This window comes from Chionomys nivalis, chromosome 22 (genome assembly GCF_950005125.1).
Source record: "Chionomys nivalis chromosome 22, mChiNiv1.1, whole genome shotgun sequence".
In the NCBI taxonomy this organism is placed as follows: domain Eukaryota; kingdom Metazoa; phylum Chordata; class Mammalia; order Rodentia; family Cricetidae; genus Chionomys; species Chionomys nivalis.
The window spans coordinates 27,945,674-27,970,520 of NC_080107.1; the positions used below are offsets into that span (position 1 = coordinate 27,945,674).

The following is a 24,847-nucleotide window of genomic DNA, read 5'->3' on the forward strand; positions in this document are numbered from 1 at the left end:
GTGCCCGAAAGTTTCCATAAATGGTCATGTGTGAGGTCTCTCTGTGTGTGTGTGTCTGTAAACTTATGTGTATGTATACATGTTTATATGTGTGGAACCCAGAGGTTGACACTAGGTGTCTTCCTCAATTGGCTTTCCATTAGTTTTGAGTCATGGTCTCTCACTGAATCTCTATTCTCCAATTTGCTAGGATTGTCTGGTCAGCAAGTCCCAGGGATCCCCTGAAGCAGCCTCCTCAGTTCCTTAAACCGGTGCTGGGGGACAAACCCCAAGTCATGATTGCAGAACAAGCACCTTACAGGCTGAACTGTGTTCCCAAACACCATCACTACAAATTGAATAACTGAAGCTTTCTGATCATTGGAGTTACAGGCAATGAAGACACTGCCCTTGGAAAACAAGAGAACAAACGGTCTCTATTTTTGTCCCTTCTGAGGTTTGTGGGGAGTGGTTGTGGTATGGATGTGTGTGTGGGGGGGGATGTCCTTGAGTTTTCAAATGTGGTCATGCATGCTTTCTGGGTACAGTGCAGAGTGCCTTGATCCTTGGGGGGGGGGCTGCAGCTGAAAGGGCAGAAGAGCACTTAGACCCCCGGTTCTAGCGTTCTCACAGCGAGAGTGGCAGGTGGGACTGAGTCTCTGATAGTTTTTATTCTCTCCCCCCGCCCCCCTTTGCTGTATCCCCTCTGGAATGGCTGAAGCCAACAAGTTTGAATAGCCAGTCCTCCGCACAGATTCAGGAAAACCAGTTGCTTTTGAGATAAGTCGGTTTATCACACCCTCTATGTGATGTACCTAACATAATCTCTTCTGTTAATATTAATTTTGTTAATATTATTTCGGTATAACCTCTTAGTTTCTTCCCATTCCAAGATTTACTTCCGTTTCATGATTAGGCTTTGAGTGGGAAATATTTTTTATTTTCACAGATAATCACGGGGCTTCTTGGAGACGCGCCCCTTGGAAAGCAGTTTGCAAAGAATTCCAGCACCGAGTGTGTACAGTTATCCCTTTCCCCCCACCCTGGTACTGAGCTGTTTGTCCACCAGCAAAGCCTGCGAGCCATCCTGCACTCTACCCTAGAGGGCGCACTGCCTACACGTTCCGCCAACTAAGCGGCGGCGCTGGCTCCCAGGCTCCATAAAAGGGGAGGAGGCGGATCAGTTTCCTTCTCTCATTGAGAAAGCAGACGGGATTGGAAGGCTCGGCGTATAAAGCCGCGCAGAGAGCGTGAAACAAAGCAGACCGATTGGAATTGGACTTGGGAGGAGAGTCGCGGAGTCAGGCAGAAAACTTGTTGGAGGGGAGTTAAGAGCCGCTGCCTCTCCGTTGCGCTGCGCTTAAGGGGTTCCCACCGGCCTTGCGATTTATTTTTTTAGTCTGCTTTTTATAGAGAGAAGTATATATATATTTTTTCTTCTGAAGAGAAAAATTTCTGTTCCAAGAGAAAATAAGGCAACATCAATGAAGGAGAGAAGAGCCAGCCAGAAATTATCCAGTAAATCTATCATGGATCCTAATCAGAACGTGAAATGCAAGATAGTAGTAGTGGGTGACAGCCAGTGTGGGAAAACAGCGCTGCTTCACGTCTTCGCAAAGGACTGCTTCCCCGAAGTGAGTGTGACCTGCACGGCTCTGAGGGGAGCGGCCGGTGGGGTCCCCAGTCTGGAAGAGAGCGTCCGCTCGCTGTGATTTTCCTCTTCAAAGTCGCCCTCACGCCGAGCCGGTCTCCACTGCCACACTGCTCGGAAGGGAAAGTGCCCTGGAAACCTCTGGGCTGGGATGTGCCAGCACCCTGGGCTCTTGGTCCCCCGAAACTTGCTGGTTCCAGAGTGGCGAGTCGGATAGGGAAACCTGGGTGGGCTCTTGGGAGGGAGCTGCGTGTTTAGTGTGTAGCGGGGGGTGCGTTTTTTTTAAATTGGGGGCTTGGGGTGTTTCCCATGAAGTGTTCGATGCATGTTAATATTTTTAATAATCACTCTGCCATTTTTTTCCTTCTTCTCCCTTTCGTTTGTCCAGAATTACGTCCCTACGGTATTTGAGAATTACACGGCCAGTTTTGAAATCGACACACAAAGAATAGAGTTGAGCCTGTGGGACACTTCAGGTAAGAACACACCGCGTGGCTCTCTGGGCCGGTGCGCCGCGGGGCTCGGGATCTGGTGCCCTGTCTGCTAACGTGGCCACTAGAGGACTCGAGCCGCGGGAAAATGCTGTCCTTCTTGGGCAGGGGTGACGATGGGGGTGATTGTGGCCTTGGGGCCAGAAGGACGCTGTGTGTCCGGGGGTGACGCTGCTGGAGCAGCCTCCTGTGGCCGCGTGGCCTGTGCTGTCCGTCCCTGGGGCCGTGCCGGATCAGGCTGCCAGGGTGGCCGGGTGCTGGTGCATGCCGAGCAGCGTGGAGCCCTCCCGCTCGCAGAGGAAAACCCTCGTGGGTGTCATCAACCATCTGGTTACGGAGCGGGCGGGGGGGGGTGTAGGAGCGCAGGCTGAGCTGGGAGAAGATCCCCAAAGCCACCCGGTTGCGTGCGGGTTCCGCGCTGGGGGAGAAGGGTGAACGGCCGGCGGCGCCCAGTGACGCCTACTGCCAGGAATGCGCTGGTGGTGCGGGCAGCGGCCACCGCGGAGCCTCCACCCCCGCAGCCTCCGTGTCACCGGCGCAGAGCTGCTTCTGCGGCTGCCCGGGAATCACTCTGTGCCAGCTCTCGGAACATGCCACTCCCTACCCCCATGGCTTCGGCCTCGCCAGCCTGCAGGGCCGCAGGCAGCATCGTTCGCCTTTGACCTTCCTGTCTACTTGAATTATTGGCGCCGTGGTGGGTTCTGTCCAGAGGTCTAGGGTTCAAGGCCGGGTTATTGCCTTCCCACGCGCCCACCCACCTACGTGGCACGGAGGTGGGGAGGACAGATCTCCGCGGGTGGGAAGGCTGGCGCCCAGGCTGACTTCGGGATAGAGACAGTAAGGACAGCACTGAGCATCTCCTGGTACCCAAGCTCTAGCAAGCCAGGCCAGAGGCGCCCGGGGAGAAGGCGTGCTGTTTGTAAAAATCATACCTTCTCTAGAGGAGCAGAAGCTACCAGAAAGGGAGGGGAAAGACCAGTGCGCGTGGGGAACTGGGCTGCCAGACAGATTCGGGCGAAACTGGCAAGGAGGAGCAGCGCACAAGCGCCAACACGCAGGGTTGCTGTCAGGCGGGGTGGCCCGAGGAGGAGCCCCGTTCAGCTGGGAGTGGCCTCGTGGAGCTTCAGCGAGCTTCCCACACCCTGGGCTGGAACCTCTGAGGGACCTGGGGGATTAGACAGCGGGAGGAAGGGGCCAGAGTCACAAGGTCTCCAGAGGCAGCCTCGGCACAAAGGCTAAAGGAAAGTCTCGCACCGGCGCCTCTCACGGTCGGTGCCAGATGCTCAGACTGCTGCAGTAAGAAGGATGGATCTAGTTTCCCCCTGGAGAGCCAGGCTCTCTTCCTTGAGCTGCGCCAAGAGCGGGCTTTTTTTTTTTTTTTTTTTTTTTTTGGTGTTGTTGAGGTTACATACACAGACTTGATACTATAGAGAAAGTGCTAGTGGAATTCTTACTACTAGTTTCTAGTATCAGAATTATGGCATAGCGTAGTATTTTATTAGGTTCCCGTTCTCAGACATATCACGGTAATTGTTATGCCTAGTGGGCAGGACAGCTGGTGTGGTACCAGTAATTAGCACCAGCACTACCCCTCTCCCACCGAGCCCTGTTTGGACAGCCCTGTTTGGACTTCTCGATAAAAATTATTTAGTCGTGCCGAGGAGCAGTGGGGTCTGATACAGTCTTTGATACAAAGCTGTGTTTAGGTCTTAGCTCCTGGTTACCAGGGATTTCTGTGTGCAAATCTCTACCTCCCTGGGCCTCATTTTCATCATCTGTATAAAGAGGGTAGTCGCTGAGCTGGATAATATGCAAGATCTCCCCCAGCCATCACGTCTTGGCTTTAGTGTCTGGACAGGCAGGTCTTTTTGTTTCCCGGGATGTTGGCTGGCTTCAGCTCCTCCTCTCAGTGGATCTGGCATCCCGTGCTGAGGTTCTCACAGCCTGCAAACCAAGCCAGATTCTAAGCTGAGCCAGGCTTCCTGGTGGATTTAGGAATGAGACTATTTGGATAAGAAGGGGGATGGGTGGACTCCTAGGAATGCTGGGCTGTACATCCCTGTCTCAAGCTCCAAGAGTCACAAGACCACCAACGGAGATTTTTAGATTGGGTGCCCATGGGCTGAACTTGCCACCTCCTTCCTTTTAAGAGAGCAAAAGCACAAGCCTTTCAAGGCCTAGCAAATAAACGAATGTGTATGAACAGCTTATAGTGGGAGACTGTTGCAAATATCACCAGATATCTTCAAGCCTTAGAACTATGTAGTTCACAATCTCTGCATGCAATAGTTACCCAATAAAACCTAAAGAATGAGCAAATTAATAATGATGTGCATAGTTGCCAGGGTGACAGGGCTCCTGGCATTAATTGTCACTGTTACCTGATTCTTAAGAATGGCAACTTCATAAATATTGATTTTCATCAAATTAATCACCTGAAATGAAATCAGTAGTGAAACAATGGCTTATGTTTTTATTTAGTGAAAGGAAACCGTACACATGTTTCTGTAAAATGTGACGGTTTGAAAGCTGATTGCAGCAGTATTGTACTGCAAAATTATCCAGTTGTGAAGCCTTCCTTAAAATTTAGATTTAAACAAATGGAAAAGGAGACATAGGGAATTATTTGGGGTTCCACTGTGTTGTTTGTGAAGTGAGATGTTAGTTAATTAAACACAGTTACAGAACATTGCTTAAATTCTAGGAATAGGTTGTTTCTATCAAAAGTGGCCTCCAGTAGGAAGTTCATGCTTCCCAATAATCTTGCCATCTTTCCTATTCACTTGCTTTTGCTGACAAGCTCCTGAAGAATTTTTTTTAACATTTTCTCACCCACAAAGACATTATTTTGTTGGGCTGTGAAAATAGTTGCATATACTTTATGCCTCTTCTTCTGTTTGATTTTCCCTACGCTACTGTCTTATCTCTGGAGAGAAGATCCAAACCAAGTTTATAGAGCCCTGAATGTAATGTTTTATTCTCTTCTAAGACTATGTGAGAGAGATTACTGTTGAGAAAATTGGGAGGGGAGAGAATATAAACTGTGCCCTTTGGTGGAATTGCTATTGTATTCAGTCTTCCAACCGAGGGACAAACATTAAGGAAACAGAAGCAATTCTTTTCCAGGCTTCCAATGCATGAACCACAGTTCCTAAGTGTCTGCCTCCCCCCGGAAGCAGTCATGTGATCATACATAAGCAAAACTGCCAATTGGAACGAGGGGAAGGATACCAGATAGAAGCAGAATATGAGAATTCATTGCTCTTTGGGGGCCCAGGCAGTTACTATCTCCTTCCTCTCTGTTCCGCTTCCTTCTTTCTGTATCTACTCTAAGCAGGTCCTCTTTTAGACCTAGGATGATTCCGTCTTAGGAAGCACTTCATTCTTGAACGCTAGTGACCTCTTCCAACTGGTTCCCAATGTGTTTCCCCGTGAGGCTTCCCCACTAGTTTGTGGAAGTCAACACAGTCTTTAGGTCAGCTGTTCTCAACCTTCCTAACACTGTGACCCTTTACTACAGTTCCTCATGTTGTAGTGACCCCCAGCCATAAAATTATTTTTTGTTGCTATTCCATAACTGTAATTTTGCCTCTATTATGGATCACTATGTAAATATCTGATATGCAGAGAGTCTTAGGCCCCTGTGACAGATTCATTGGACACCCCCCGGGGGGTCGTGAACCACAAGTTGAGAGCCACTGCTTTAGGTGAGGAATAGTCTCCCAGGCACTCACCAATCACAGCAGCCACAATGGCATGGGGCCGATTGACTCTTAGGGCTACTAAAATACTCCAAAGTTAACAAAATCTTACTATAAATAGGAAAATCTTCTAAAATGAGGGATTTCTAAAGGTAGTATTGGGGTCCCCTTCTTCCTTTTTACTGAGAAATATTTTCTTTTCATTAGTAAATGAGTTTATTAATGACTGCAGAAGTGTGCTGGAGAATATTCAGAATTTCCCGAATGAGATGTGTGTGTGTGTGTGTTTGAGAGAGAGAGAGAGAGAGAGAGAGAGAGAGAGAGAGAGAGAGAGAGAGAGAGAAGAGTTTTGGTATTTTAAAGTAAGAAGTGAAACCAAAGTAGTTTTAAGAGTTTCTGTTTGAAAAATCTGCTACGCTTGCCAAACATTGAAGCCATTTGTAACATGAAGCCAAATGCCTACTAATAATAGAAAGTTTGTCATGTAAAGATCACCATATCTTTTCCTAGAACTAAATTGCAGGGTAATTTCCGTATATGTGATTTAGGGAGTAATAGCCATTCATGTCAGCTTTTAACTAGGGCAAGTTAATGCACGTTTTATTTAAGGCATATTATTAAAGTATTCGACTCTACTGTTGATTCCCAGTTAATAACTGTGTTATTGCCCTGTGAAAACTCTTTTGAATCTTAATATGCTATGAACACCTTTCTGGTTCTGAATCCTAAAGTTAACACTTCCTACATTTGTTTCTAGTATTATTTTTAAAAAGACCTTATTCCCCACATTTTATATTCGGAACAACAGATAAAAATCTTAGTTACTTTTCTTTGAAGACAGCCTTCAGAATAAACACAAATCTAACAAGAAAGGTATATTTCAGCCTTTGCATCAAATTCAAAGGCCAGTCTTGATGGCAAGTGCCCTAACGAAGTAGTCCCTGGCAAGAATGGAAATGCTTCAACTGTTTTTGGAGACTCATCTTTGTATTAACCAAGGGAAGCGGTTTAAAAGGAGACCGCTTATTCATTATTTGTGATTTAAAATATAAATGAGCACATCTGGGCATGATATGAAGTTGTGATTATAAAAGAGTCAGGTTTGCCATCTGCCAGCCCTGCTGGTGCTGTGATGGGGAAGGGGCGGGCTGTCTCCTGTCCTCAGGCTACTTCCATTCTACTTAGGGTGTCAAGACAAGACAAAAATGCTGTGATTATAGGTGGAAATTTAAAATACCCCACACTTCCTCCAGGGTAAAGTAAGGAACCGAATGACAAGTCCAGAGAAAGTATGGGGTGCCGCCAGGAGCAAATGCCTGTGGATTTAGACATGATGAGGAACCCTTCCCAGGGCATCTTTTATGAACTCTCCATAGTCAAACAGGAACATGGAAACCATGGTTACAGGAAGAGGCACCTAGGAGGGAATGGTGGTTTCACCTGCAGCAACAAGACTCAAGAGGCGTTGGATGCTTGTGCCAAATCCAAGCCCCCAACTCAGGTCTTCCTGTCTATTAAAACTCCCATAGTTACAGCTCTCCTCTACAAATTGACTCAGCTCCCCCAGAGTCCTTAAAGTCCCTTGCTCTTTAAAATATGCTTACCCTTAATGGTGGTCGGGAAAAAGAAAAAAAAAACCCAGATTCTTGAAGTGGAGATTTCCAACCTGAGCGCCTCAGAGGTAGATAAGAATTCAGAATAGGCTAAAGAGTTTACAAACTCATCAGAAAATGGTTTTGATCTGAACAGCAGAACACACTCCACAGAACCAGGGATTTCGCTGAGTCACGATAATCCTTGGGACCTAGGGTGTCTAAATCATGCCCAGCTGTTAAACTGAGGCTTCCTACACTCAAATGTGGGCTAGGGTTAGACAAACAGCTTGACTGGAGGCAAATTTCATCTATCTCTAGACTTCTTTTTTTTTTTTCTCTCCCGTTCAATGCCAGCTTCTTTTCCGATTTGGCTTTTTCTAAGTTGCACATTTGAGCAAGGTGTCCAGATCGGTCATTCTAACGCTCCTGAAGTAACCAAGTGTTTCTTCATTAATAGTAGTTTCTCTTGCATGGAAATGGGACACCGTGGACCCCCTGTTTCTCCATGTAGCTCATGATGCATGGTAGGATGTGCCAAATCAATCAGCTGGGCCTCTGTGTTTTTTTTTTTTTTTTTTTTTGATGTTCTTGAAATGTCTTCTGGTTTAAACATATTGGCAACATTCAGAGAGTCCCTTTTGGCAAAAATTCATACTTCCAACACAGAAACAAAGCTGCTTCAAAAGTTCGGGCAAGTGTTGAGCACAATGGTTTAGGAACACAAGCCTAATGTTATATAGCATGTGGAAAGTGAACACACTTGAGGGACTCCAGGCTAAGGTAATGGACTCTTGCATAGCCGTGGAAACAAAATGGCTTTAGTCTGGATTGAATGATAATATGACTTTTTAAAACTTACATAGTCTTATCCCATCAAGTTCTGATTTATTGTGGATCCACTGTCAGTCAAATGGGAGGATTCCTATTATTTTCAAGTATTTCGAGATTGAGAATTACCATCAAAATGCTACTTAGAGCCCTCAACTAGCGACGTCAGTTTTACCCCTCTGAACTTATATCCAATTATGTACCTGTACAGCCCGCAGAATTAGAACACACAGAACTGCCCACATGTTTTCATAAGATCTCTTCATAATCTCCAAGAGTCTGATTCAGTAAAAGACACAAACAAAATATCATTAACGTGCCGGGTGGTGGTGTCATTTTGGGGGCGTTGATGTCTGTGATACAGTCATTTGGGGGAAGGATTCAGCGGAACGTTACACTGAAACAGAGTCTCAAGGTCTTGTTTAGACTCGACTCCCATTCGTGAGCTTGCTGCTCTCCTAGGGCATCCCCTCTGGTGATGGCCCCTCATGGGGCTTGCTTCCCTACCCATGTGCCCTTGGTTAACACTAAAAGAACCACAACTTACTGTATTTTTTTTCTGCTCCAAACACCCACTATTCCCAACATCTTGTTCTTGGTAGGAATTTATTTAGGGAGAGCATCCATCTTACTTTATGGGTAAGGGGTTATGCTTTGAAAATGCCCAGTGAGAAGGATTCCCAGTTTGCAGACTGTTCTAAAGCTTCAGTGCTTGAACTGGTTTCGCCTCCCTTTCAGGCATACCTCTTCTTCCACATGCGTTTAGTTATGTACATATATGGCGTGCTGCACCTCCGCAGTGGGGTGACTTCAGCAGGCAGGTATGTGTCTGAAGAGGGAGTTTCAAGGTGAGGCACTGGGTGACTATTCTTGGGCTGGAAATTTGCCTCTCGCCCCAAATTAATGATCTTAAAAGACAAGGGTGTATAGACGTGCCATTGCAAAAGTCTTTTGGAACTTTGTCGATGTTTGTCAAACTTGGACAACGAAGAGCCCCCAAACCAGGCTTGTTCTAATCTATGCCTGGATAAAGTCTTTCAGCTGGCGGGTGGGGGTGGACAGGATGAGACACTTGTTTCACATATAGTCCAGTTCTATCTTTACACGAAATTAATACAGCTCCCTGCCGTTTCCCTATGGAGAGACTGGTAGATTACTTACTTAACAAAGACCTTAAGAACAGTGCTGTCTTTAAGGAAATGCTGCCCTGAAAAGGTCCCTCTGCCTGAAGCCTATTCCAAATGCAGAGAAAGTTTGACTTGACAAGCAAAGCTTCATAATCTAGGTTTATTGGACTTTAACCATAGTCCATCCTTAGGTATTGAAGTACAGACTGCACGCAACATCAGGACCATTTAGCGCACTAGAAGACACGTTCAGTTAGTGTCTGATGTGCTAAACTAGAGTCTGCAGAAATGAGTCTTTCTGGAAGCCTGCCTTCCCCGGGGTTCTTGGGAGATGCAGCAGGCTACAGGAGTCATGGACTGGCAGTGGTCTCACTTCTTGGCTTACTCTCTACTCCTTTTGCAGTCTCTCCTGTCTTCTGGCCTTCTCAGTTGACAGGACATTCCTAGGATTCTTCCCACACATGCCTACTCCCCTTGTGCAATTGCAGGGCCCTATAGGGAAGAACACCGAAGAAAGGATCCTCTTACCCAATGAGTTGTTAGACATTTCCTGTTAGGCTGGTTCTGCAATCCTATCGTTCACTTTCTTATTCTGAGAAGAAGAAAAAAGGAAACAAATTGACCGTAAGCTCTCAAAAAACATCGATTGTCACATCTTCTGTGTCAAGTCACTGTTCTCATTGGTGGTCACATTACAGTTATGACTAATGAATTTTGGGATCCGTTTTATTAGTACCCCTGGGCACTTGTTGATCAAAAAGCTGTCTTGTTTACTGTCAGGGGCTGAATGAGGCTCAGATCAAAGTGCTGCTCTTAATTAGACCTTATTAAAGGGAATTCAGAGTTCCCGCTTCACCTCCGAGCTCAGTGGCTGCTTTCTCATGGAGTGTTACACTACATATGTATTTTCATCCAAACTGCAAAGTCAAATGCAAACAAAAGCAGAAACAGGCCTCCAGGAGAATCCTGGTTGATGTGAAGAGAACTGTTTTCTTTTAAAGTCAATCAAGAGGGTAAATTTCTCACTTATTTGCATATAGCCACTGAGCACAAAAGCTGCCTTGGTTTCTTTTCCTTTCTTCTTTCTCTTTCTTTCTTTCTTTCTTTCTTTCTTTCTTTCTTTCTTTCTTTCTTTCTTTCTTTCTTTCTTTCTTTCTCATAAGCAAGCAATCCCCTGCCTGTGACAGAGGGCAGAGCACACAAAGCCAGATCCCTTTGTGGCCTTAAGACGGGTGGGGGAGGGGAAACAGCCCACAAAGGGCAGGGTGTTCTCTGCAGCCACATGGTGACTGGAATGTTGCAACCCGGCTCTCTAGATTTTCCCAGCAGTCCCAAGTTTAATTAAATTAGTTTTGCCCCTTTGACTTTCTTCAGTCACCTTTGGACAAGATGGTCTCCATTGTCCTGGACAATAGCCCGGCTTCTGGCACACAGTGCGTACAGCATCCTGTTCTGAGGGAGCCTGGCACCTGCGGATGCTAGTTCTGTCCCATAGGCCTGGAGATTGGAAAGCTTGAGACCTGAGCTTTCTGACACCTGTTCAGCTGACACAGGCTGGTCCTGACTGTGCGGGTCGGGTTAGGTCATTTAATCTAGCTTTGAACAGGAGAAGAGAGGTTCCTCTGTCTTCGTTTGAATTTTCTTCTCCTTCCTGTCCTGTCTGGGATTTTTGTGACTGGCTATCAAAAAAGAGATATTCTAATGCTTACAGCCAGAGCTGGGTGGAACTTAGACTTTGGACGCACAAACAAGGAAAGAGAGTGGAGCAAGCCGGAACTGCAGAACTAATGTAAAACAGCAATATATTCGTATAGGGTAAAGTCGCCCCTCTCAAGAAAAGCTTAAACTGAACTCAAGTGAATTATTCTCATCACCTTGAATTTCTTCAAGTGGCTGAAAGGGTGACCGCTTTTAGCAACGGCCTCATTTTTTTTTAATGTACGTCTTGATATTTCAAGTGACAAGACTTGTTCAGTTCAGGTTTCTAACTGTGGGAAAGTACCTTCTCGCGCAGGTTTTGTTAGCGCACTTCTGCCTTCCAGCAGCCAGTGGGAAGCTGCTGCCTTCCCTGAGAACTTCTTAGACTGCCTTCCATGGTGGCGCTTTCCCTCCTGACCCCTAGAACGTCCTCCTGTTCCTAGCTCAGCAGACTCACATTCTCCGTCTCTAAAACATCTCATGAAGCAGGCACACTGTGGCCAGGGTTTGCAGTGAGTACCCAGGGCTCAGAACACCTGCACCAACTATACTCACTTCTAGGACACGAGAACAGGCTCCAGAAGTTCTGTTGTCTTTGTACTTTTTCCTTGGGACACGGTATCACGGAGCTGCTCCATGGAAAACTAATATGGAAATACCAGTGTCCTCGTGTGGAATGAGACCAGCTTAGTCCACTCAGGCAGCCTCACACCTGTAATCCTCCTGCTTGTTAGAAACTTTTCCACCAGGCCTACAAATGGTTTATTTATTTATTTATTTATTTATTTTGAAAGTCGGGGGGGGGGACTTCCTCATTTTGACTTTGACTACTGAAGTTTTGACTTAGGGAATACATGCTATGTTTTTTTTTTTCTGCCAGAAATGCAAAGTTATATCAAAACTAAATTCAAAGAACTTTGAATGTATTTGCGTTTGCCTAGTAAGGTGGTTTCCGTGTTGTCTGCAAAAAGGGCTGTGTGATGGAAATCGGTTCATCAAAGCAGCAACTGATAAGTTATCTTCAACTTTATAGTCAAACTATTTCATAATTCATAATTATTGGCCTTGCGTGAATTCCCAGCTCTTGGAATTCATAAAGATGTCTGAAAAAGAAAGTTCTAAATGACCAGAAAGTTCTGTGGTTCGGCTGATTGGGTGCGGACTTTCACTTTTAGACGACTTTGGGTTTCATCAAGGCCAGGTCCTTGGATTATGTCCTGCTGTCATGTGGCAGGTAGAACTGTGCAGAAAAGGTCACATTGTCCAAACATGGCATTTATGACATTCTTGGTTGTAGCAGGAAACAAACTTACACAAGGCTTGGGTTTAAGTGTAAGCAAGCTCAAAGGTCAATGGCTTAGCCAGCCTTGTAACCGGAGACAGAGTGACACCCATGTGCCTTGCTGTGGCTCTCTATGCATCATCAGTCTTGCCTTCTTCCTCTCTCCCTCCCTCACCCCCATTCAACTATGGGACTAATCTTCAGTTTGGATCTTTTTCCCAGGAAGCAGCTCCATTTCTAGTGGCCACTGCCCCCTAGCCTTTGACCACAGCGATAACACAGTCACAATGCTTCTGGTTAATATGTACATATCTCTCCCTAAATTCCAGCGGCCACCTGGGTTTGCTCAGATCCCACGGATATAGGTTGTCACTCTCTTCATCTTAGGATTGAAGAATCAGAGGCACACCCAGTCCTAAAAGTGCAGGCTTCTCCCCATTTAGTGGTGAGAATGGCTTTGTACTCAAGATTCCTTGGTCCCACGCCCTCTCCACTTCATCTAGGTTCCCTCTGACGCTAATTCTTGAACTCTATCAATTTGTACCTTAAGTTCCTGACCTTCCCAGGAACTGAAGTCCCATGCATAGGAAGGACGCTCTGATCTTCTAGTACAAGTGAATGAAGCTATCTTTTGTGTACGTGTTTGCATTTCTTTACAAGAAGGGCTATGTGTGAAGGTCAGGAATGAACGAGTACAGCAGGTGTTATATTATAACGGGGAAGAGGTTTGTCTCCGAGGGTAAAGTTAATACTTGAGAGATGATGGAGGTTTTTTGTCTGAGACCTATGTGTTTTGTTTCTTAGGTTCTCCTTACTACGACAACGTCCGTCCCCTCTCTTACCCGGATTCTGACGCTGTGCTCATCTGCTTTGACATCAGTAGACCAGAGACTCTGGACAGTGTCTTAAAAAAGGTAAGTGCCCAGTCTGAACTTTTGCCTTATGTTCTCTGATGAAACCCCGGGAACTTCCACACCAGAACAAGGTTCCCACACACGAATGCCACGAGTTTGGGTCATTAATCTGCTTCATAAAGCTCAGAACAAAATGCTTTTTATGATCTTCCATTGTTTGTTTTCGGGGAGGAAATGGTATTGACCTACAATAAGGTCCTACCTGAGCCTTCTCTTCATTTGCCAGACTGTCCCTTATGTGTCTGATGTTGATCTCAATTCAGATATGGACCTTGATTCAATAGGAGTTATTTTGACAAGTAAGTTGTATTTCAGTAACTTATTGAAACATAAGTGAAGATAATATAAGAGAAATATGTGTAATAGGGCTTGTCCCTAGACGTGACACAATGTGAATTATAATCAGGTGCATACCAAATACTAGTAAACCGTCAGTTATGCCGAACATATATGTTATCACAGAGCCCTGGTTTCTGGAAGCAAAGGTGGATGAGATCCTGTAGGTGGAGGCAAAAGTAACAGAAGCTATGGACAGAAGGAACCAGGGCTAAGAGGGATGGTACCTGTTGCAGTTGGGTCTTGAGGCCTAAGAAGGCCACTGTGTATGTTTTTAGGTGGACACCTTTGGTGGACTTGTCCCCCAGTGTAGTTATAGGAACTTGTCAAGAAGTTTCATAGAGTTCAGTGTGGGCAAGGAGTCTGCTTTGCCCGAAGCAATCTAGGCTTTGTTATTTGGTAGTTCTTGATGTTTATAAGAGCTTGTAGATGGGGCAGCATACTAGTCACCCACTCTTGTGGGTGCTGTGGGGTTTGAGAGCGAGACTCTAGCTACACTATGCCTTTTCTCTGTGTACGGCAGAGGTGTCTAAGAGTGAAGAGTGTCAGTGGGTTCCTGGGGCCTGGTCAGAGTGAGGAGGAGGAAAATAAGAAGGACCTGTGTAGATGTCCTGGCTTTTTTGTTTTGTTTTGTTTGAGACAGGGTTTCTCTGTGGTTTTGGAGCCTGTCCTGGAACTAGCTCTTGTAGACCAGGCTGGTCTCGAACTCACAGAGTTCCGCCTGCCTCTGCCTCCCGAGTGCTGGAATGAAAGGTGTGCGCCACCCACCGCCCAGAGCCTCGCCAGCAGTTGAGCGACTCTGCACGATTGAAGGGTCCTTTTTTAGTTTTTCGCTCCTTTCCATTCAGAGGACTATATGAAACACAGGTTGACTTTTGCTGAAATCTGTTAGGAATACACCTTCCCTGTCTCCAGAACCTGTAAACAAGTACTGGGGGAAGCCAGAAACATCACACAACTCATAACAACGTAACGACGTGCCTGGCTGAGTCTGAAGATGAAAGGGGCTCTTATTTACTGGAGGTTGTACTTGATGTAGTATTGGCTTATACATAATTTATGACAGAAAGCTTTTCTCATGTCCTCCTTTGTTTTTGTTACTTAAGACCAAACAAATAATGGCATTGGACCTGTAGATATTAATACAAGTGTTTGATGTTTGTGTGAGGCTTAAGGCTCATGGTAACTTCATCTGCCTTTTGTCTTAATCGAGTCTTGAAGTCCATTAACATTGGAGAGTTCAGAGTGACTTAAGGTAGAAAAGATTTCTTCTGTTTTTCAGTTTCTTAGGAGCATGTGGTAGATAGAGACTCTTAAATAACCATGGGAGAGAAGAAAGAGCAAACCAGGCACTCTGTGGGTTACCGCCCTCCATTGTTCTAGGGTTCTTGGTACTAGATGTTGTTGCCTATGCTACACCTTGAGACTTGAGGCCTCCTCCTCTGGTGGCCTCTTACATCACTCTCCCAGAATGCCCCTCTTCTCTGGTATTCCACTTAGAAAACGTTATTGTCCCTACTGCTCTGTGAATCCTCAGAGAAATATAGCTACATTTTTATCATCATTACAGTACTTCACAGAGCACAAGAGACTTCTGTGGATGGGCGTAGAGGGGTCTCAGGCCCTCTATCCCCTCACCTCTGGGAGCAGTGATTTTCTTGGGATGCTTGGCTCCCATCCTGATGATGGAGATCTCAAGTTAGAAAATGCAAAGCCATGAAAAGTCTGTAAAGGAAACAGCTGGACTCCATGCCAGGGAAGTTCTCATAATTCTGGTTAGGACGGGAAATAGTTAAACTGTAGACGTGACATTAGTGCTTAACAGTTAAAAAATAAATTCAAAGTCCTATGGGCTACAAAACTAGATGCTGTCCTGTACTAATTCTCTGCATAAGCTACGGTCTGCGTCCATTCAGCCACTTGGGTGGAAGCTCCTTGAAGCACATTCTCCTTTACTAATCGTAGGCCAGATTCTTAGAACTTCCAGCACATGGTAACATGGCCCAGTCTTTCATGATGGAGTCTGTGAAATGCATCCTTTTGCTGATGTGGGCTAATTCTTATGCCCAGCCTTCCACCTGGTAAGAAGAAACTCAGCATATCCGAGGATGTAATCATCCATTTGGATATGTCATTATTAAGGTGCTTTTGTCTTTTAAATCCCTCCATAATTAAGACATTGTTGAAGCCACCTTCTGTTGATTCCCAATACATTCATTGTGGGAGAAACCAGTGAGTCACACCGAATATAAAGCAATATACACAGGCACTCTACAGTTTGGTATCTGCTTACTAATTAAATACCAACTTGCTTCTTCATTTGAAGTTGCATTCCAACGTCTGCCAGTGAGAAAATTGTTTTCATTGTATGCATGTCAGTACTTTGTTAAATTTCCTTTTTTGTTCTCTTTCTTCCCTAGTGGAAAGGTGAAATCCAAGAGTTCTGTCCCAATACCAAGATGCTTTTGGTTGGCTGTAAGTCTGACCTGCGGACAGACGTCAGTACGTTAGTGGAGCTCTCAAATCACCGGCAGACACCCGTGTCATACGATCAGGTATGTGCTGTCAGTGGAGAAAAGTCCCCTTTCAGCGAAAGTGAAAGGAAGGGAATATTGTTGGTAATAAATACGATGTAGCAGTTTTTCAAGAGGTGAGACAGCCGTTAGCTGAAATATGACATGTTCTGCCATTCTGTAGTAAAAACCATCAGGAATTAGGGCGCATATATTGTTGATACACTTGGATGCTTCTGCTCGCCAATGGTATTAAAGTTCAGCGTGTTTAAGAGAGAATGTGGCCAAAATCAGTGGTTCTCTTGAAGAGAGGTTAATGTCCTTAGATGTCCAGTAAAATAAGTCAAGTTGTTAATAAAGTAGACCACTTTATGATGCCATACACCTTTTGGACGTTCATCATACATGGACGGCTCCAAAAGAAAGAAAATCTGTTTAAAAATAACATTCTCCTAAAACTCACCACCAGATTCTAAAATTGTTCATGGCAAAGTATCTACAGCTGTACGTGGTATGTATCATTTAAGGTTTTCAGTTTTAGGGCTGGGGATGTAGCTCAGTAGTAGAGCGCTTGCCCAGCAAGAGTAAGGCTTAGGGTTCCATACCCAGCAAGAAAAAAAAAAAAACTTAAAAAAAATGACTATACTCACCTTCTTATTATATGGGCACTCTGAAGTTTGGTATCTACTTACTAATTAAACACAAGCTTCCTTCTTCATTTCCTATTGACAAACTCAATATAATCATAGAAACTGATTATTTAACTTTCACCAGCCCTGTGTGTTGTATAGCCTGTTGACTGGGGTTGAGGCTCATTCATAGTAAGAGAGGAATGAGAGCCTCATGAAGGACTGGAATGGACTCTGGGGGCCAAAGCACCTTTGTCAGATCTATGTGGAAGACAGTGTTTATGGTTTCAGTATGAGACTATGCTTCACAGTGGCCCTGCTTGTGACCTATGAGGGTCACATGATACCCTAGTGTTTCTGCTGTTTCTTTGAATTGTCCTCTCAGGAGTTGGGTGCTCAGGGTTCTACTGTTTGGACAAATCAGTATTTTGGAAGCTGTGGGGAGCTAGAGCAGTTTCTTCTGGGTAACATAAGTAAGGGCCTTAGGGTTGAATATTGAATATTTAGAAAGTTACAAAGTAGCTCATTAAGAAAAAAAAATAAGTTTTTTGCACAATGGATTTGGGAAATTCATTTGGCATATTAGATATTTTCCCATGCAAGATTGTTTTGTGGCATCTTAACCCTTTCCGACATCTCTCCAAAGTCTCCCTGCTGATGGAAATTCTTTCTTCTACTTCACAGGGAGCAAATATGGCCAAGCAGATCGGAGCCGCCACTTACATCGAATGCTCGGCGTTACAGTCAGAAAACAGCGTCAGGGACATTTTTCACGTCGCCACCTTGGCGTGTGTAAATAAGACAAATAAAAACGTTAAGCGGAACAAATCTCAGAGGGCCACAAAGCGGATTTCACACATGCCTAGCCGACCAGAACTCTCAGCAGTTGCTACAGACTTGCGGAAGGACAAAGCCAAGAGCTGCACGGTGATGTGAACTTTCGCTGTCTGTAAGAAGGACGCGGGCATCTAGTGTAAAAAAAAGATAAAAAATAAAAAATAAAAAACAAGAGCAAACCGGAAAGATGGAGTCCAGTGAAGTGCACAGCCAAAGTCACATAGACACAGGCTTAGGAGGCCCTTGCAAGGATACCCAGTGTTTGGAATCCTGTCCTTAGGTTGGGCATGTAGACCGCGTGGTGAGAAGTGAATATGTTGAAGAGTTTTGAAGTGTGACTTGACAAATATGCCAAAAACAAAGGGAGCTACAAACGGGCTGGAGGAAGAGGAGCGCCAGTACCTCCGAGAAGAAAATCCATGCTCTGAATGGTGCTTGCCTGTTTTCGGTTTTGTTTTTTCTGGTTTTGTTACAACCTATTCATGGATCTCTACTTCGATTTGATTTTTTTTCCCAGTGTTTTAATCTCATTTTCAGAAAGTATATATTAGTACACCGTCCTCGTCGGGAACTCGCACTGTGACCTTAGCGTTTAGTTTTCTAGGGGATGTGATCTAATTTCCTCCTAGCTCATCATTAAAATGGAAATTGTATCGGGACCCGTGGGATTCAAGAGGAAAACTTCACGAGGCTTTGAGATTCTTGACTTCCTGAAGGTCGCGGCTGCGGGAGATGGTTTGAAAGCGAGGCTTCAGCACGCGCGGCCTTACGGGATGCTTGGACCAGCACTGCGAAGATCGCATAGATCAAGTAGAAAAAAAGAGTGTTGCTTTATATTCTGTCTGATGGTTTTGTTCATCCTTGTGGTTGTCATTAACAAGTGGTAAATTGCTCAATGTAATATTTTGTGCGCTGTTTAGAAAAGAGAGTGTGTGGTTTTGTTTTTTTTGTTTTTTTGCCATCGCTGATAAAAAAAAAATGCGAAGTCAAATAAAAGGTGTCTTGGTTTGTTGTGGTAGAGTGAATTCGAAGACGAAGCAGATGGATACTGTTTTCACCACAAGAGATAAAGGGTGAAGGAATTGAAGCAGAGAGCACAGTCTGTGAGTGAGGGTGTCTGGGAGAAAGGCATGTTTCAGATAACACAGAGCAAAAAGCTCTGGCACCTGCTATGCCCCCCAGACTGGCAGCAGATAGTGAACTGTTGCCTTATGCCACCTCCTTCAAATGAACGTTGTCCTAACAAAGGCCCCATGTGCCCAAGATTTCGAAAACCCCAGATAGAAAGAAAAAAAAAAGCTGCCTATAATGTCAGCCCTGCTATGCGCCTAGAGCATTTCTCAAGGGACTGCTAAACGTCACTTAGCCAGATTCAGACGGGGCCAGGTTCAACACTTGATCATTGATAGACTGAGAATCAGCATTTAAAATAGTTGAGCAGTTCCTTCCAGAGAGGATGTCAGATAGGACCCTCTTCTAGGTGGTGCTTGCTGAAAACAAGCCTTTTTTTTTTTTTTTATCCCCAATGATGATGCTTCGTTTTTGAAGCGCTGAAGCTGTGTTTCCATTAAACTGTGGCAGGAGGGGAGATTCAGATAATTACAGCACCCAGTTCTGTGTCTTACAAGCACTTTGTCTCTGCAAAAAAATGCCATTTCAGTCATTTCCCATAGAAGTCAGACATTCCTCCAACACAGCGTGCTTTGGCTGGCGTGGCATTAGGCTCTGGGCAGTATTACGAAATAGCTGGCAAGTGCTTTCTGTATTTAAATATTGTAAAAAGAAAATAAGTTATATAACTGTTATAAAACAGAACTTTTTGTTGCTTTTCTTTTTTTTTTAATGTTGAAGTCACTTTGTATGTTTGTTTGGTCAGTGTTTCCACAGTATTTATTAAAACGTACGTGTTTTTTGTTTTTGTTTTTTTTCTTCAAATAAAAAAGTAACCATGTCTGTCTACCTGGGATGTTTCCTCCTGCTTAACTGTTCAGCGATGTTCCTTCAGGGGTGACAGCAGAATCCGAACTAAGATTTACGGAATTAGTAAAGTTCAGAATTTGAATCTCAGCAATATTTTCTTGGAAAAAGATGAATCTATGTATAGAAGATGTTGACATATTGTTTTAAAAAAAAACACAAGAAGATGGGTCATACTTCAGTGATTTGGACATATACAAAACAAGGCACCATACTGGATAGGATCATTCTGTAAAAAGTTAACAGAATTCCCTGGAAGTCTTTCATAGTGGAAATGAATGGTGCAGGCCTAGGTTGGGCAAGGAGATCTAATGTGACCTTAGTGTGTCACCTGGGGACCTAGAGATGCCCTTGCAAAGCGTATTCTTGTTCAGCAGCAGGCTTAGCTCAGGATCCAACTACTGCAACTTAGTGGAGGCAAAACAAAACAAAACTAGACTCATTTATGGTGGAGGCATTGTTCAATACAGAACAAGAGGATGCAGACATCCATTCTGATATGAAGATTGTCAGGTACACATGGAACAGCGTAGGGGAGGGGTAGGGGAAGGGGGGCATAGGTCCCATCGGTCCAGTTGGTTGTCTTCAACTAAAATGTTTACACATGTTTACACAAAAGCCTAAAAATATTCTGTAAGACTTCCAAACTATGGTTCAATATTTCTTAGATATTTCATATAAAAGCTGCATTCTATGGCTTTAAAAAAATGGCTTTAGAAATCTTTTTTGGTATAGTCATTTATTTAGAATTCTCAGAAGAACAAAGCAGAGGGGAAGCCAGAGGCTCCTACATGAGTGAATGCTCTTAAGAGCATGGGTATCATGGGATAGCTGGCTGAAAGCTTTGGGAGCACAGACATTTACTGAATATGTTTGTAACTCACTCCTGTTGTCGGGAACTAAAGGAAATAAAAACACTGTTCCAACCCAGCACCGGGAAGCTTCCATGCCTACATCTAAGTCAGACTTGCAATAAAAAAAAAAAAAAAAACTTGTTTCTCAACAATCTCTGTTACCAAAGAAAGGGAGCTGGGGAGAGGAAAAATTCTGCTGACCTTGACTGCTTCTCTGGCTTGGCAGTAATGTCCCCTCTGGTCAGCTCTCAGTCACTGCAATTTATTGAAGCTAAAAGAGAAAAAGTGTGTCTTCATCATTGACTTCATTGGTCTACCTTTGCCCTGACTTCTGGCACTGGCATACATATTCTGCCTACTGTGTGCACAGTCCTTTCAATTTATTGGTGATTACAATCGAGAACTTTTTAAATACTGAAAAGTGGTCTTTCAACTCAGAGTGAGACTTTATGTCTCTCTCACTTCTATTAGTCTTTTTCCATTAGCAGTTGCTTAGAAGATTCTAGTCTTACAGAGAGGATGTTTTGAGTGTGAACTGCGGATTGGGTGTATGGGAAGCAAGCTTTGAATGACCTCCTTGAAGACCGTTGAAACTCTCCGTGTGCTTTATCTTCTTCTGGGTAGGTTACTTTGACATCCACAATGGTTCAAACCACACAGTTTTTATTTTGGTCATTTTTCCATTCGTTCACTAGATGTTTCTTGAGTCCCTCCTGGTATGCTCAGCACTTTGCTGAGTTGAGCATCTAGTGCAATTAAAACTCACTCTCTGATGGAGAGTCAGGGAGAATTCATAATGAAATGTAGTCAGGGCGGACAGGCAGGTAGATCACACCAAGATGGGCTGATCCACACTGGCATGAACTGACTCATGGGTGCCGGACTGCTGGTAATAAACACTTCTGTGAGTAGCCAGCTCACCTGCTAAGCCACATTCACCATGCTGTAATTCAGTGTGCAGGATGAATTCCTAGTGCACCTTAATGTCGAGCCTCATTTAACGACAGAAGAGCAATGACCTATTGCCAGTCATCACAGTATAGTCCGCACAATGACCAAAATTTTAGTAGGTTGTTCGAGAGTCACTAGGAGACAGTCCTCCTCAGTTAAGCCTGGACACACCCCCAAAGAGCCATTGGTTATATCATGTACTGGCTTTGTACCTGGACCTTTCTCCTGTAGAATCTTAAATTGCTGAATAAAAATTTAAATTGGCATAAATCCATAGGATCCTATTATAAAATTGAAATTATTTCTAAAGCATTGGTACAATCTAATTATAGGCATCCTTTCTTTGAAAGTAGAGGCTTCATTATTTAGTGTTGAAATATATATTTTGTGAGCGTCCAAACAGGCTAAGCTCCCACAAAGCCAGGGCAGGGAATTTGGACTGCTCTTCAGTATCGAGAGGGAGGGGGAATGGAGTGGGGGGAGGAGAAGAGGAGTGGGGATAGGGGGAGGGAAGTGGGGGGAGGGCAATATTTGGGAGGAGGGGAGGGAAATGGGAAATGGGGAGCAGGTGGAAATTTTAATTAAAAAAGAATAAAAAAAAAAGAAATATATATTTTGTGACAATCTAAAATATAATTCTGAGCAATCTCACACCATTTACCCATGCTCCAACACAAGTATATGTGGTAAGTGAAGAAGCATCTTATCAGTGTTTGGGTATAGTAGTCACCCAAATTGGTCATCTACAGGGCTATTTGGAAGACCCAAGAATAGAAGTCAAGCAATCAGTGGAGAACACTACTAATCTGTGAGTGTGGTGTGGTGTTGGGACATGCGAAAGAAGAACGTCATAGCCACAGAGTTGTTGTGTGAGCCACAGGATGTGGTTGCATCTCCCCTGGCCTCCCTAGCTCTTCATGCTTTCTAACGCTCCCTCTGGTTCACACTGTATCCTCACACCTGTCAGCCTGTGGCCTCCCTTCTTTCATCACTATCTTGTCCCTGCTTCTTGAGAGGTGGGAACATTTCCCGAAGACGGAAAAAGCCCCACCAATGGTTAACATTCGTGACGTCCACAACCCAGGGCTCCAGGAATTGTGCAAGAACTAAGGAATTCCGTAGCAATAATTCTGGAATCCAACCTAACTGGACGCTGTGGATACCAGCATTGAAATAAAAACTGGAAAAGAAAATGATTTGACCTTAACTGCTAGAAATCTTTTGCTTTGTGCCGAATGGTTGGTGGATATGATGAGTAGTGATGGGGCCGTCAGATGCATTAACCATATTATGCTAATTGCGTGGTCCTTATTTCGAGGAATCCGGTTAGAGGAGGATGCTGCCTCATTCAGTTTTATTTTCTCCAAGGCATGTCCTCAATAAATTGCTATCTGACATGTTGAGGAGTTACCTGAGAGGGAGCTACTTCTCTACACAGGGTATTCACACAATCACAGAGAATAGGGAAGGAAATAGAAAACCAGAGTCAGTTCCAACAACATAGTGGCTCCCACGGAACTGACAGTCACCTGAGCAATTTAAGTAAGCGCCACCAGTAGGCTGAAGTGCTACATGCCACCATCAGGGTTCTGCGGTGAGAGCTTTTCCCTCTTAAGACACTGTTGTGTATTTCCTGACTACTGTATGCTTCTTTCATTGGTCTTGCCTTCCTAGTATGCAACTCATCCAGTCCTAATTTCTATTCACTTATTCTCTAAGACTTATCATCATCATCATCATCATCATCATCATCATCATCATCGTTGTTGTTATATAATCATGAGTTATTATTCATCATTCATAATTAAACCTAGCCTTTCAAAACAAGATCAAAAGCAATCAGCCAATATGACCATTCTTATGTTTTAAAATGGTCTAAAATAAAGAAAAAAAATGAGCTGGACTTTCTTGGTTTAGAGCAATCACCATACTGATTTCCAAAGCGACTGTACAAGTTTGCACTCCCACCAGCAATGCAGGAGTGTTTCCCTTACCCCACATCCTCTACAGCATCAGCTATCATCAGTGTTTTTGATCTTGGCCATTCTGACAGATGGAATCTCAGAGTTGTTTTGACTTGCATTTCTCTGATGGCTATGGATGCCAAAAGAACAATACTCAACTTCAAATGGAAAAGCAAAAAAAAAAACCAAGGATAGCAAAAACGATCCTGTGCAATGAAGGAACTTCTGGAGGCATCACCATCCCTGACTTCAAACTCTACTGTAGAGCTACAGTAATGAAAACAGCCTGGTATTTGCATAAAAACAGAGAGGAGGACCATTGGAATCAAATCAAAGACCCGGATATCAATCCTATGAGCACTTGATTTTTGACATAGAAGATGAAAATATAAAATGGAAAAAAGAAAGCATATTCAACAAATAGTGTGGGCATAACTGGATAGCAACCTGTAGAAAAATGTGAATAGATCCATATTTATCACCATGCACAAATCTCGTCTAAATGGATCAAAGACCTCAACATAAAACCAACCACACTGAACCGCATAGAAGAGAAAGTGGGAAGTACACTTGAATGCAATGCCACAAGAGACCACTTCCTAAATATAACCTGAGTAGCAGAGACACTGAGAGCAACATTTGATAAATGGGGCCTCCTGAAACTAAAAAGCTTCTCTAAGACAAAGGACATGGTCAACGAGACAAAACACAGACTACAGATTGGGAAAAGATGTTCACCAACCCCATATAGGACAGAGTCCTGATCTTCAAAATATACCAAGAACTCAAGAAACTTGACACACACACACACACACACACACAAACCAAAAACAAAAAACCAAAAATTAAAAAAAGACACACATCTGTTCTTAAAGGGGCATTCAGATTTGTCAAGTCATTTTTCCAGCTCCATAGGTCTGGAAACAGATGGCAAAGGAGAGTCCCAGAATCCAAGAAAAATGAATAAATCTGGCTGCTATTCCCTCTCAGAGTTTGGCTACTTTGGTCCTTTCTCAGAAACCTTAGAGAGGTGGGAGGAAAGCCCTTTCAGCTGGCAATATTGAAACACCTTTCTTAGAGCCTTCTGGCATGGCTACAGTTCCATAACTCGGCAGAAGAGGCTGTGGGGAAGGTGGAGAAATGATGGCAGTTCACGACTCATCCTATAAAGGATGAGTTTCCAGACAATGGACTCCTGACACGCTATTTTTTTTTTCTCAACCTGCTAAAGTGCTTTCCACAATTAGATGCTGTAATGGAAAGTCTTAATTGCGTACTTGGTGGGATGAGGCGTTAACCTAAGAGACGCGCCTCTGCACATGTCTATTAGAGCCTTTCCAGGGAGGAGTAAACGGAGGCCGAGGGGAATACCTGCCCTGGAAGTCGGCGGCACTGTAGCGCTTTTAAACTGGCAGTTCCAGAACACAGTCTTGTGCCTGATGCCAGAACTTTGTCCTGAAAGTATCTCGCAGTCACTGTTTTCGATGTCAGACTCGGAAGACCAGTTGCTCTCAGGGAGT

General features: G+C 44.2%; 1 protein-coding gene across 1 annotated transcript; it reads left to right on the top strand.

Annotated features, from left to right (window-relative positions):
• Positions 1-1,254: 1,254 nt before the first annotated feature.
• On the top strand, positions 1,255-19,484 carry Rnd3 (Rho family GTPase 3). The gene is made up of 5 exons (XM_057755134.1): positions 1,255-1,613; positions 2,019-2,106; positions 13,157-13,266; positions 16,023-16,157; positions 17,429-19,484. The coding sequence occupies exons 1-5, from the start codon at positions 1,464-1,466 to the stop codon at positions 17,678-17,680; spliced, it is 735 nt and encodes a 244-aa protein (XP_057611117.1). The 5' UTR covers positions 1,255-1,463; the 3' UTR covers positions 17,681-19,484.
• Positions 19,485-24,847: the final 5,363 nt, after the last annotated feature.